The sequence below is a fragment of the Haliotis asinina genome, chromosome 5 (assembly GCF_037392515.1).
Source record: "Haliotis asinina isolate JCU_RB_2024 chromosome 5, JCU_Hal_asi_v2, whole genome shotgun sequence".
Classification (NCBI taxonomy): domain Eukaryota; kingdom Metazoa; phylum Mollusca; class Gastropoda; order Lepetellida; family Haliotidae; genus Haliotis; species Haliotis asinina.
In genome coordinates this window covers 29,513,912-29,529,447 of record NC_090284.1, presented here as the reverse complement: position 1 = coordinate 29,529,447, position 15,536 = coordinate 29,513,912, and the positions used below count along the sequence as shown (strand labels likewise).

At 39.8% G+C, this 15,536-nt stretch overlaps 1 protein-coding gene across 1 annotated transcript in view; it reads left to right on the top strand.

Moving 5' to 3' along the window:
* Positions 1–15,536, top strand: part of LOC137283500 (RNA polymerase I-specific transcription initiation factor RRN3-like) — a 302,356-nt gene that overhangs the window by 24,105 nt on the left and 262,715 nt on the right. The window contains exon 4 of the mRNA XM_067815033.1: positions 705–794. Within this exon, the coding sequence (XP_067671134.1) occupies positions 705–794 (90 nt within the window). The remainder of the gene's footprint in view (positions 1–704; positions 795–15,536) is intronic.

Genomic DNA, 15,536 nt, shown 5'->3' with positions numbered 1-15,536 from the left:
TATCGGCAAATGAACCGTTGGCCAATGACAAGGCGTCTTCACACATAAGTGCACACCCACTGGCTCAGACTGGGTTCTGCATCGTGGCTCTTTCGATTTGATGGAGGTAAACCAAAGTACAAACTATTGCGCTTTTGATTTGCGATTATACGCTTATAATTTTGTATATTTGTTTCTTCACAATCACCAATGCATTTTGTATATCATGAACAAGAGATAACTTTGTTTAAATTATGTTTGATTTTTGGGGTGCATGTGACCTTTGAATTAAGCCCTGGTCATAGAGTATCAGATTCTGTCCTTTTCTGAGAAAGTGTTATCCTAAATATTGCATTAGTTGCATTTAACATTTAACTACTTTCTGAAAGACATTGTGTACGACATAAGTGTAACCCCGGTAGTGGAAAGTCATGTGGACAAGCTGGAAAAGTGGTGGGAATAATCGTGAATATTAATTAATATGTTCAAAATGTCCTGTGCATGATGCATGTTAGCATAAGGACAATTCCCTTTCCTGTAATCAGGATTCCCAAATATTCTGTGGTTGTGGGTCTGACTTAATTTCTTAATATTGTTTTCTTTTGATCCAAACACATAATCTTGTGATAACAGAATTGGGTTATTATTTGAAGTGTATTTGCTTTCCTGTTAAAAAAGCAGAAAGAAAACCAGAACATTGTTTGAGTGAGACATCTTGTTTACAGGCAAGGGACCTTGTCCTCATTTTGCAAAGTATGCGTGGATGTGTCACCCAGCTTGATCGCACTCATGAAGTCCTTGTAGGCTCATTGATGGTAAGTAGATTTTCATACACAGTATATCAATTCTATGTCACATAATTATTTGGTAGCAGTGAAGATGAGTGAAGTAGAATGATAGTCTATTTAAGCAGGTTGTTTTGAATTTAGAAAACAAACCAGCCTTAACCTATAACATATCACATGTGTCCCATCATATATACATGTACTTTGAATATTATGGGTAGCAAAATGGGGCTTTGCTTGCTCAATGTTAGCCCTGAAGTTTTAAAGAAAACCAAAAGAAGTGATGTTTTTGCAGTTTCCACAGCAGTAAGTTTGACTTTAGTATTTTGTTTATCAGACCATATTTCAAAAGAGTCCTAGGTATTCTTTCATGAAACTGTGCTCAAGCAAAAATCTTTTTGCCAACTGCCACCTTTTGCTTTCAGGGATGTTTTATACTCAGATGAAAAACTCCTGTATGTCACATGTTAAACTAGCACTTACTGAAGTGACTTTAGAGGAGTTAATGAACAAATACTTAACATTGTTCTTACATATTAAACCAAAAACTAAAAAGTCCAAACTACACTCTGAATAAACTGCCAAGTTTGTCTTCTGCATTATCAAAGCCCATCATTTCTTCTCTACATGTTCTTACCTCATACAGTGAAAAACACAGTTGTACAAAGTACACAACAAACAATGAGTCCACACAGGTACCGATATTCGATCATCCAAGTACCCATAGGAAACATAACACGTATCTATAGATCATGACAAGAGGATTGAAAGTAATGTGTTCCAACTGCCAAGGATTAAACAGGAAGGAAAAAAGACTGTTATTCAAAATATTAAGAAGAATAAAAGCTATTACATATTTTCTCCAGGATGCACACTTTACTTCAGAACTAGAATATAAGGTTAAGGAGGAATGGGATCTCCTAACTGTGGCTTTAGTTCGTATAAAAGCAACTAATCAGGTGTAGGTATCCTCCCTAAGGCGAGATCAATTTCATTTCTTGTTTAACAGATCAGCTGGTCATGTTTCTTCAAGAATTAGATAAAAAAATAATAATGAATTCTTCCTGCTCAAAAAATAAAAGTTTAATGTTTCTTCTGGCCCAAATTGTAAACTTACGAAAATAAAGATGATCCACATGGAAAGTCGAGCAGAACTGAGCCAGGAAGTTGTTTTCATGATAGCTGAAGCAGCAGGGATTCCCACTGGATAATAAGAACACATTCAGCCAATTATTTTGCATGTTACATTCAGTCATTCATCTGTCACATTTGAAGTTCTGTGGCTATATGCCCGACGTTGTGTATATTAATGCTCTTATCTATACACAAGACAATGTATATGTTTTGGTTGCCATTCAAATTGCCCCAGCTACAAAATGCCTCAGTAAAGTTGGCCAAATGCCCCAGATTTTTAGTCAGATTGCCCAAGGTGGTTGTCAAAATGCTCCACTTTATTTGAAATGATTATATTTATGCCATAAGTCAACTTAGATGTTATGTTATTCATATAATATTATACAGTAATATTTCGGATTAAAGCTACATTAGTAAACTGATAATAAGAAAAGTAACATCCCGTATAAACAACACTGTAATTCAAATATGGAAGAAGTGAATGACTTACCTGACAACAATTTAGGATGTTTAAAGTCAGCTTATGTGGAAGCGAAGAAATTTATTAATGAATATGTGATAGAGAGTAAACCTCCGTGATCTTGTTCTTATGGGAGTAAACCGAAAAGTGAGCCAGTAATATAGTTTGTTAGTACGTGATTACCTGATTGGTAATGTTTGTGAGTGATTGATTGCGTGTATGCATGAGAGAGTTTGCAGATGAGAGAGTGCATGATTGTGTGCATGTGTGCATCAGCGTGGTTATAACTTCTGAGTGATTGTTTTCTCCTATTTTATTGTACTGTTGTGATATTCTGTGATTTAAGTGTTTCATATGCCATACGTCTGGGTGCTTTTTATATTTAATGTATGTATTTATTCAGTGTTTCCACTAACTTTTCAAACCACCGGTACAGTGTACCATCAGCAATGTTTTTTACGGTACATTACCATTTTCAACAGTACTATACAATAACCTGAACTTGATAAAAATTGAATTAAAAATAAAATGACCATACCTTTATACATTATATGCAGACCTTTATCTTAGGTAATATCCCAGGTAACATGGCAGTATTGGGCCAGCATTAGGCCACTGCTGTAAACAAAATAAGGGCCAGTGCTGGCATTCAGCATGGGGCCAATGCTGATTATCAACATTGGCCCAGCATTGGCCCAATGATGGCAGGCCAACATGTAGCCAATACTGGCCCATCATTGGCCCAATGATGGCGTGCCAATCTGTAGCCAGTCTTTTCCCAATCATATCATCCTGGCTTTTTAATCTACATATATGATCCTTCATTGACTAAGGCAAAGAAATCGTATCTTGGTTTTCTCAACCATCCATCTCTTGTGATTGTACCGATCGGCATTTGTAAAGATACCGTAAAAACACTTTAAAACACTGTAATTACCAACTGAAAGTTAAATTCTAAGGTTTCTGAACAAGAATGTTTAAAAAAATAAAAGTTTATGAAACGGAACATGTGTTCACATATCATGATATATCTTACAAAAAATAGAACTGTAACAAATATCGACGAATTGTCTTAAGATATGCAATTCAATAGTACTAAAATGTGTGTATGTTGTAAATAGTTGAATCTATGCAGTTGAAAACAGAAAATAAAATAATTCAATGTATCTTCTTAACTTTAATTCTCTCTTTTATAATAATATGTAATGAACTGAGATTCTATGCATCATCAAAAATCATGCTTCATTACTTTTCAGTGAAAAATGTAACACTCTCAAAACTGTATTACCATTAGACTTGCAGTGCAGTGATGCCATAGCATTATGACGTCATCAAGTTCATTGACAGGGCACTGTACAAAATCTACTGTCAAAATGATGTCTCCCAGGAGCTGACACACGATCTCATACAAGTGATATCTCCTGTGGAACACAGTTATTGATGATGGAGTCATTTATTGTACGTTTGTCGCAGCTGCAGTCGCAGTTTTGTGAGGCTTTCCAGTTCGCAATCAGACGCCGTCATGTACGTGGGGTTCTTCCGTGCTGCTTCTGAAATGGAAATTGAAATTGGACGTAAAAGTAAATAAAGCTGCTGTATCAAATTAATGATTCTCTAATTTCATTAAACATTTTGATATATATATTATTGTGTATTGTCATATTACAAGTTATCACATCGTTTTGAGGGAAATACAGGGTTTTATCAGTCCCGAGTAAGGTTGTATTATACAACCTTATGAGGGAATACAACCTTACGAGGGACTGATAAAACCCCATATTTCCCTCAACACAATGTGATAACGCATTTATCTAGCTGAATGTTTTCACTAAATCAAAACAAAACAACACGCATCGAATCGACTTGCTGCCATGTTGACATCAGCTGATCGTTTAACCTCAATGCACCGCATGTTACTAAAGGCTTGTCGATGCACGCTTTTCTCACTTCGCGTAGTCACCGAAACGTAGCGGGGTGATATGACTCTCGCAGTGGGAGTATACGACTTTTATACTCCCGGTGGCGGATCGTGATGGATGTACATGGTATTTTATCAGTGTCACGTGGACCAATCAAAACTCGACATTCTTACATGAGGCTAGATAAATAAAGTTACAAGTTTGACAATTCTAGATTGCCTTACCTCTGAGGCTCCTTTCAGTTTTGATTAATGCTTAATCTCAAAAATGAAAATTTCACTGTATCAAGTTTGTATGTTTCAAACACTTTCTTTTCATAATATAATTTGAAATTTTAACAATCCCAGTCAGTCAAGTATGCAGTTGTTACCAAATGTGGTACTGATCGAGAAGCGTATGTATTTCTGATTACAGAGAATAGTGACAAGTATAGTACCGAAATGAAATGCTGCAGTAAATCGTGAGGATGGCCACGTTTAACTCAGTGGCACTTACGTATCAAATTACAACCATTTCCAAATAACCCATTTATCCTTTAGTAACCTGTTTATATATATTTTAAAACCTTGAAAATATGGTAAACTATACCGTTTTTTTAAATGATCCTGGTATATCACATGGAAAAGGGACTTGAAATCTGTAAATCCTCGAACAAGTGCAAGAGTGAACACTGGTGTAAGATACCGCTCTAAGAAGAAATTCTTCAGTTGACAGTCTGCAGCAAATGTTCGTTTCAAATGTTTCCATTGTTTGTAGTTTCTATTAAATTATAATTAGACTATAAACTTTTATCATTCACAAAAACACTTGTGCTCTGATTGTGTGAAACTGGACAAGGGCTTTTTAGATATATTTGTAAGTTAATCTTCAAGTTTCACAACTAAAAGTAGCTCCGGGCAGATGAACTGATAAAGAGGGTAAATTTAGAACACATGGGTCAGTGCTGGGAATCTGCTGGTACAGCTGGTGGCTGAGAGACAGTGGCTCCCCGGCGGTGGCCCAGTGCGAAGCCAATTCTGTGAGCCCCGTTGCTGGCACAAGCGTAACTCGTGGCAGTAATACCAGCATTGGACCAATGATGCCATGCTACCTGGGATGAAGCTGATGAACGTACCTTAGGAACCCTATGTAACTCCAATGAAAGACTACACAACCAGAATGTGTGGATGAAAGTGAGCGCGGTGTGGATGGCGCCGACGGGACCAGATATATATTTTAGCTTTTAGGCATTGAAACTTTTGTACTTCCTCCCGCGGAGACATCAGGCAGGAAAAACAGGCTGATAAGGCATTGGAAACTTTCGTACTTTCTCCCGCGGAGACAGCAGGCAGGAAGGTTTGGGCTGCCACTGTAAAAGCAGAAGCCAAGTATCCCCCTTTTTAAGCCAATTTGGAGTTTAGTCCCGTCGGCACCAAGCCTACCACACCTGTTTATTACAAAAAGAATAAAGAATTGAATCACAAGAGTTACAGAACAGGTCCTGCAAACTGTACACTGTACACAGAAAACTTAATATACATCATACATATGACAACCTTGGCGTCCTGTACCATTGCCCCCCCCCACCCCCAACCCCCTGAAATTGTGCTGTATTGAGGAAGGGTGCGTGAGAAATGTTTGAGCAAAAGCAAAATGGGCTACCTTGTGAGAGAGCATGCAGAATAGATGTGAATGGAAACTGGGACAGATTATTTAATTAAACCTACTGCACAGGCTGTTAACTACAATGTTACCTTGGAGCTTATTAAAATGGCACAGTTAGGATTATAACTTACCTTTCAGTATTAGCGTGTATATCACATGCTGATGAAGTGCTACAACTCTGCGACTGTCTTGTAAATGCTGCGAAGCTACGCTAAATGTCTTTAAAACTTCCTGTTTTTGTTTGCTCTGAATAACTTCACAGCGTTTGAAAAAGGGTGTGTCCGAGTGTGCCAATTTAACATCATCAAATTGTTCAATCTGTGCTGGGACAGTCGATTACATCTGGTGGTGTGGATCCTGTGTTGTAAGCTAAATCCTCGTTCAGCTGGCACACTTGTTACTGGAATTATCTGTAATAGTTCTGCAAGTGCAACCAAATCAGGAAATACATCAGAAAAATCCTTGATTACAATTTCACAGCCCTTTTCTAGTGAAGTGACACCATTACCAGAAAGGACATGCTTAAACTGTGGGAAATCCCTTCTCGTGTAATCTGTGTCAATAACAGGAGTGACATCATCATTTTCCATGGCCAATCGGCATGCCGTAGTGTTTAAGTATCACATTGAGAGATTCCATACTTGAGCAGTTCTTTTTGATCCTTGGGGTAATGCATGGGGTTCAAGACTTGATCAAGGGAGTCCAAAACATCCAAAGAGTTATCAGGAAACCTCTTTCTGAAACAGCTGACCAGTTCCTCTATAGAGTCCTTCCTTTCCTTGTTGACAGTCTGAACTGAACGATCATCTGCAGAAGTCAGTTTAATGCCACGAAACACTCCGTCTTTAATATTAGTCTTCACAAATTCTTCATTTTCACCAGTTTTATTTAGTAAACGTCCCAAACACTCGATAGTAGAAATCACCTTTGGACGAATCAGAGCAAGATTTATATTATCCTTCTGGAAAATCGTCACCAATTTTTCCATGATTGGCATATATGTCATTCCTTTAAATCTGTATGTTTTCAGTTTTTTTAATAAGTTTACACAAACACTGTTTTTCCTAAATTTCCATGACCAAAGCTGGCCAATTTAATTTCACTGACTTGACTGCTCTACCAAGAGACAACCAACGGACTGTTGTGGGTTGTTTGACAGTAGAAAATTTTGAATCATCTAGCACTTTTGAGAGTTCCCGCCATCTATCATATCGAGTGGCACTGTACTCATAGAGTTTATGAATTTCGTTCAATGTGGTACGATACTCTGCCACATGTTTTGCTGACTTTGCAGCATCCTGTGATGCAAGTGCTACCCTATGAGCGATACAGTGCTCATGCACTAAATAGGGATTCTCAGTCTTTAGTCAGACACCGATATCGCTGCAGTTGTTTTGAAAGTGGGCTGTGTTTGTTTATATTTGAGAAGCAATTCCTTCAAATTTGCTGTAATTCCTTACAGTTACTTAGGGGGCCTGATATGTATCAGGTGATAAAACTCTACAAGGCAGTTGGTACCTATGAGTGTATTAGGAGATACACTCTACAAGACAGTGGGTATTCCTAGAGAAACTCTTCAACGTAACTATTATCTCTGTGTGTATGTGGAGATATAAACTATTCAACTAAATAAACTCCAACACAGCAGATGGCTATCTGTGTATTAAGAAATAAACTCTTCAGCAGAACGGGTACCTCTATGTGTAGTAGGAGAAAAATGCTTCAATGTAGCGAGTACCTCTGTGTATATTAGGAGATAAACTCTTCAATGCAACAGGTACTTCTGTGTGTATTAGGAGATAAATGATTCAGCGCAGGGGATACCCACATATGTATTTGGAATTCAAAGTAAACTCTAACACAGCAGATAGCTATGTGTGTATTAGGAGATAAACTCTTCAACAGCGAGTACCTCTGTGTGTATTAGGAGATAACCTCTTCAACGTAGCAAGTACCTCTGCGTATATTAGGAGATAAACGCTTACGAGATAAACGCTTGAATGCAGCGGGTACTTATGTGTGTATTTGAAATTCCAAATAAACTCTAACACAGCATTTAGCTATGTGTGTATTTTATTCCAAATATGACCTAATATGCTATCCCAGAAAAGAAACACAGATTTGAATTTGTATAAATCTATTAATTACCTATTGTATTCAAACAATGATCAAAATACGTAACAAAAGTGTTGATGACATGATTTTACACAATTGCACAAGTAAAAAGTCAATTTTACCTGAAAATTTTTATTTTGATGAGATGTCTTACAAAGATTAGAAAAGCTTCACCACAACACAACAGAAATCACCTTCCACTTGAAAATGAGCAGCAAAGAACATTCACTGTCAGGCAATGAAAATACAGATTGCTTTCAGAAATTGACATTTGTTTTGAAGGAGTTTCAAAGTTAAATCATGATGTCACGTCTTGACTCAGAGACACAGAACATCGCAATTGAAAGAATGCATGCTGGATATTACCAATCTTTGTTGCCAGGCATCTGAATGTTAGAGATCAACGAAACAGGTATAACAAATGACCATCTTCACACTTCAGACCTCGAGTTACCACTGCAGCCAGTTTATCCAGGCGCTACAGTTGTGTGATTGTTCTGCCCCTGGGGAGAGCACAGCGGCCCGGGCCCGCTTGTTCAAAACTCTGTTATCTTTTAACCACTGGTTAAATCCTCTTAACCGGCCATCAACGTTAACCAAGCGTTGAAAGCGTTTCTCAAAACCTGGTTATCTTTAACCTGCCGTTATCTTGCAGGTTAACACACCTACGGACCGCCGCTAAATAGTTAATTGTGTTGTTTACATCAGCAAGATGGCATTGGTCATTCAACCGAAAGTCGCGTTCATGGTGCCATTAAGAACCAAGGACAAGGGAAAGTACCTTAACTTCTAAAATGCCACTCAAACAAGTCATCACAATGAACGACCACATACCCAAATCCACACACTTCATGCAATTGGGCTCTTTGTGTGAAACTTGTATCAGTGGACTGTGCTGATTGGTTTCACGATAGCTTCGAAATCGGCGTATATAATGTACGGCACCAGCATTTGATTTTTGTGGTTGTAAAATTTCAGGATATTATAGGGTTCTTTTGGCATCTCTATCCATATAGCCGCTTCCCCCACCTCCAGGCAATACTCTCAGTGTGAGACAAGCAGATCCGGTTTTGAGAATCCGTGATGGCACTTTTCAGAGAAGTGTTTCTTGCCCTTATATTTTGACTGATTGTACACCAAGTGGCTGAAATGCGTTATCGTTATGTAGTGACATTGTTCACCCTTTTGTATCAGAAATATATTAGCCATTTTTCTACCCTTCTTATACAATAAAGGACTTATCCTGGGGACTATGACCTTTTTCCCTTCACATCCGAATACGTTTATAGCCAAATCTGGATTCTGTTTTTTTATTTTTGTGCACTGAGAGATAGGGGTGGGTTCGTCTATACCATCCCAAATGATCCCATCATCTTCCGGATAACTGGAAAGTCTGCATGGATGTTTCTTGGTTGGAAATTTGGCGACTCTTAACGCTATCCTCATTCTCCCCTGTATTTGGAATATTAACCCCTATTCCCTGTACTACTGTCCTCCCCATCCCATCATGCATAAGCAGTTCATTATCCAAATAGTCTAGAATGTTGAAATCGTAAGCAGTGACCTTCTCAGCATCCCCTAGCCTCAACCCTCTCCTCAATGCCAACGGAAGAAAACAACCCACTGTCAACAGCAACAACCCGAAATGTGTTATATATAAACTTAACTGTGATTGTGGTCAAAGCTACATTGGTGAAACATCACGACCCATCAAAACCCGAGTCAAAGAACATCGCACCTCTCTTACTAACTCGTAGGGCAAATCAGCCATCTCGGACCACATCAAAGAAAACTCTTATCATCAAATAGAGTGGTCTGACATCACAATCCTAGCCAACAACCAAACGGACTTCATCAAACGCAAACTCACCGAAGCCATTCACATCAAACGCCACAAGCCCACCATCAACCGTGACCAAGGATACTTCATTCCATCTGCTTATGATGCACTCCTTTACCAAGCCCAATCTATTGTATATACATCTCATCCTCCTTCATTGTAACCCCCCTTTATTTGTACATGTCTGGCTTCCATTCACTATCCTTTGTCTACTACTGGCTTCTCCAGCTTTCTGTTTCCCCAATTATGGCATTATGTTGCTCCGGTTATCAGTTGTGTTTTCTTTGTATACTATGTTATCCCATTGTTTGTATTAGTATATATATACAAGTTCTGGATTTTATGCATCATTCATGCTTGACAACAGTACAAGAATCTGCACCGAAACGTCACTATCATGCAATAAAGAAGTTGTTATCCATACAATTTGTCCTATTTGTTCATTGTGATGGTAAACCTAAACCCCCAGTCATTTATAGAGTGCCAGGCACGGCTGAAAAATTTCTGAAGTGTTTACAAAATGAAGAAGCGATCAAGAAAAAATTGTGTAACAAAACACCAATGCGTCTGACACTTGAGCAATCATTCTTGTGGCTGGTAGTGTTCGGTCTCGGACATGATCCCGTCCTGACAATCCTGACGTGCCGTTGTAACACGTTGTTGACCCGGTCGAGGACAGTCCTCATTGCTCCCTGTTTGCAGAAACCTTTGATAGAGTCTTGCAATCGTTGTGCATGCGCAGTGTAGTCGTCTGGCAATTGCCCTGGTGCTGGTGCCATTTTAAAGCATGCTTATGGCACGTTCCCGTTCCGGGGCTGTAAGTTGCGGCATCGTGTTGGCGTTTCACAAGTGTCAGTGAAGAAGTGAAATTTTATTCGGATTCACATGCTTTTAAAGGCAATGTGTACACTAATTCAGAGTGAAATTCATTTTTCCCTTTCGTGTGCATGCAAAATGTTGCGTTTTTGCAAAAAATTGCCTAGTGTTACAGTTAACATGAAATTCTCGCATTTCTTGCACCTGGTATGTCAGGTGACGTCACTGTAGTGTTGTTGTATAAAAATTATATTGTAATTCCTTGGAACTTAAATATTGACTTTTTTCAAGTGGTGCGTTTTCATGTGTACTCAATATATAATGAAACAGCAGCAGTGGCTACTTTGCCACCTACGGTCACCCACGTCGGGGTACCCCAACATGTAATTATTTTTTTTGTGCCTGGCATTTTTTCTACTGGCTTCAACTCTTTTTTTGTCACTGGCTCATGTTGCAGCCGGCTGTCCGCAGAGGGTAACCCTAATAGCTCCGGTGTTTCCTCCTTGGTTATCTCCTCCTGGGCAGCATCCATCTTGTATAATATTATTATGTCTTACAGATTAGGATAGAATGCAGCAGAGAGGGTTTGGGTGATCCTGGCATAATATTATTATTATTATTTTTATTAAATTTACAATGCTTTGCCGTGATGATCGCTGCCGTCAGAGGGGCTAGATACATACCATATTTGTGATATAAAGCACAACTGATATAGCTCAAGGCATTATCGTTAAACGGGTCCTTCTCTAAAGTCCTCCCACAAATAGAGTCGACATTCTGGTGGGATTGGTAAAAAGAGCGACGCTATGCCGGTGTAAATCTGGGTAATAGTAGAACAAATGACTTTTGTCATCTCAGCCCCTAGTTGTGTCTCATACCTAGCGATTAATTTAATTATTGCCTCCTCTGACATTTTCTAAATTTTACCAGCAGTTATGTGTTTTGCCTAGATATTGTTTTGCTTTACCACCCACAACTAGTGTTATCAGTCTGTCTCGCTGCTTGTAGTCCTTTTGTTCCTCTGCAACTAACATCTGTTCCAGTAATTCATCGCACTCCATTTTATAATATAGTAATGTAGTAATAATATCCAACACACTAAATACAGAGAGATAAAGGTTAGGTTACACACGACTAGAACTTCAAAAACTGACATTACTAAAAATAACTAAAAAATTACTAAAACATTACTAAACATTACTAAAATTTACTAAACTATTACTTGGTAATCCATTGGTTGGTTGGTTTTCAACACGAGCTTAGTTTCAGCAATCTGTTTCTTTACTCGTTCCCGTTCTGGTTTACTCATCACATCGTTCTCTCTCAAACACTCCTCGAACGAATCCCTGTCCTTGCAGTGAAATAATGCCACCCAACGCGTCTGCTCAAAAAAAATCCTTCACACTGAGTTGAATTTTTGTGTTAACACCCAGATGCTGTGATTTGCGTGCCGACTAGAGAAGGCTAAATACGACAGCATGAGTAGTATTGGGAATGGGGGTTCTGGACCACTTTCACAAAAAGTCTCTACAACGCCTTATTTACTAAATAAGACGTTGGTGGGCCCCTTAGCTCTTGCTACTATTACCCCTACTACAAAAAAGTTGGCGGTAATTACTGTGCCTTACGGTACGATCAATACACGTTTATATCGATGAAACAGTTTAACGTGAACCGCCTACGATCTCTTTGGTGTTCATAATAAAGGCTTGCTGGGCTTTTTGTATTCCCTGTGCTATGTACTTTTTTTTCTCGTCCTCGCTGATAGCAGACTTACGAGACTTGGATCGAATATCTTGTTTCATTCCGTTATATTTTTTGAGTTCAGAGAGGATTGAACGAAACTCCTCTTCTGAGATCTTACTATCAGAGAGTGCCGTGGAAATACGCTCACTCACTGTGTTCAGCTTTGCTTCGGCCAGAACCCTGATCTCGTCGTGTTTCAATGCCTTACGATGCAGTCTGCGTGATACTAACTTAAGCGCCAACCCTAACACCCCCGCTATCCCAGCTGTTATTTCAAAACCTAGCACTATAGGTGCAGCCACGATGGTGGTTAACAACCCAACACCTGCCGCCCCTAGTCCCATGCTGGTTGCCATAAGGGCAGTGTCAGCCCCGTCCACGATATTGAAAGCTCTATTGTACTTCTTACATAGTGCTTTCCGCGTGTCACGGTCTTGTTCTAGTTGACGTTTCACATCACATAACTGCCTCAAGCGGAACCCATCTACGGTTTCCAACGTCTTCGCTACTTCCTCTACGACTGGGTACAGACCCATCCTATAATATATATTTTGAAAGATATTTTAATTGGGTTTCAGTTAAAAATCTATCAATGAATTTAAAGTCTATAATTTCTAGACTATTAGTCAGGGTAATAGGTGAGAGGCTAATAGAATTTTCTGGTATAATATAAACCCCAAGGAGGCTTATTAAGTGGTTTATAGGACCCGTGGTATCCTGTTGTATAACAATACGGCAATATTCGCCTTTGTGTCTGCTAAACCAGTGTATTGACACCCCGGGTAAAATTTGGTGTATTATTAGGGGGTCTCCATTATATGAATGCTCAAAGAAGACTTCTATGATGAGTGTGAAAGGGGGGAATATTGTTTTAGGATTACTAAATGTTAATTTATTTTTTAAGAAAGACGTTAAACTATTTTTGTTATTTCTTATTAATCCCCTCTCCGGAATGAAATCCCCGGGCCAGATACCGTTATTCCTAATCTTAGAGATACGCCCCGATTCATTTAATGTGATGTAAGGTGAGGCGAGTGTTATGTTGATCAGCCATTTAGGCTCTTTTAAATCTGGTAACGGCACCCGTCTGTACACGTTGTCTTTGAAGTGTAGGATGTATAATTCATCTTCCTCACCAGGCTGATCGAATCCCTCTGTATCTCCCAGGTCGTTAAGCGTAGTGTTGGGGCGATGACTGGTCATTATTATACTATTACGATATAATTTCCAACTGGTTTTTTGATAATAGTTCAGGGGTGAACTTCATACCCATGAAGTGTATGTTGGCAGGCAGGAAGATATTGGTTAGTGATATCTTGTTTTCCACGATCACGTTGACCCCCTGCAGACTGGTGTTGGAGTCGGAACCCACCCGCACGTAAACGTTACAAACTTGATACTGGTGTCGTTTCACCCACCCGAGTTTGATCCCCTTCACTATCTCGATATTATTCCCCGATGGTTCCCCTAGGTAGACTTTGATGATCAGTGTTGAGTTTGCCGGCAGACTCTCTAGTATACTGACCACGCCTTCGAATTCAGAAACCAACTGCAATTTCACGTTTTGTATGGCCGGTTTACTCGATAGCATGTGGGCTGCCATAGTGTCGAGTGGGATGACGACTATGCTACGTCTCTGAGTTGGGACGTAAGCCACGAGCAGGGTTCCATTGTTCACGACTTTGTTTAGGTGGGAGAGACGAGTCTAATATTGAGAAACCAGTCGTCGTTATCGGGTAACAACACCCACTTGTCATCTTCGGTGAAGACGAGCATATATGGTTTGTTTCGGGCGACGGTAGTGCTCTCAACATCGTCTAAGTCGAACAGTTTACCCCCGAACGATGGGTATATTATCCAATTATTATCACCGGTGTTGACAAGGGCGTACTTAGTGTTGACTGTTGCTCTTGTGGTATCTACTATATCACTTAGGGCTCCACCGGAGGTGACTTCAACGCGTTTGTAAATATTGTTTTTCAGTTGAAATGCGTACGATGTACCATCTACTCCGGGAGCGTCGAAACCGCGTGTGTCTCCTAGGTCGGAGATCCCGATATTGACGCATTTTTTCACTCCGGGTCCTTGTGCGCTGGTCATTTTACATGAAGCGTTAAACTGAGGTATCCTATATTTACAGGATTATGATTTATATCTAACACCGATATTGTCAGCTCAGGTATGTTGCCCTGGGTTAATTTTTTATACTGCCGTGGTGAAAACGACTCAGTTCTACCGTCGTTGTATTTCTCAGTTTTCACCGGCACTGCTCTCAGTATAGTGGAAGGGTGACCTCCTTGAATGTTGTGCGTTGTGCTCACCTGACCGAGATGAATGTACAGCTCTCGGTACGGTACTAGGTCGGGTAACTTCGTGCCTGTGACGGTTGTTGTTGGTTTTATCTCGTCAGGAGACATACCGAGTATCCTCGCTAATGGTCGGCCTAGCCTCAAGGGGTTTCTTCCGTTGTTGATTAACACCACTGTACCGTTTGAGTCGTTCATCTTGAGTTCGGCTCCCAGGGGTTTGAAGACCTCGTCGTTTAGAGAGCACACACTGTAGTAGCCGTCAGTTATCTGGCTGCGAGTTCCACTGACGAACAGCTTATTGTTGCTGATATTGATGTTAGTCCATTGCGGTAGGTAGGTGATATCGCAGAGTGCGACTTCGAGTTGACCTGACGTGTTATCGATCGCGTGCGTCAGCTGAACGGCCTCACCGCTCGTTATTCCTGGAAGTGTTATGTACATGTTAGAGTATATATACTCATTATATAAGAGTTTTAAAATGTTGTTTTACCCTAAACTGGACGTAGATTTCTCCCCCATGAAGATCATGGTTGCTCCTGAGTTGTATTTCAATGCCCAGCTTTTAGATGTGTTCGATAAGTATAAGCTTTCGGTGACTAACATCAAGGCAGTCCACGCTTGGTTCAACAACCCTATGCAGTTCTGGCAGAATCAATTAAACTTTGCTGTGTGGTGCGCTACAACAGGGTGTGGTGTGACATTGACCGACACTCGACGTGGACCGCTGAGTCAGTCTGTGTTCAAGTTTCACGTGTACTACCAGGTCAGACGTATCCTTAAAGAGATCAG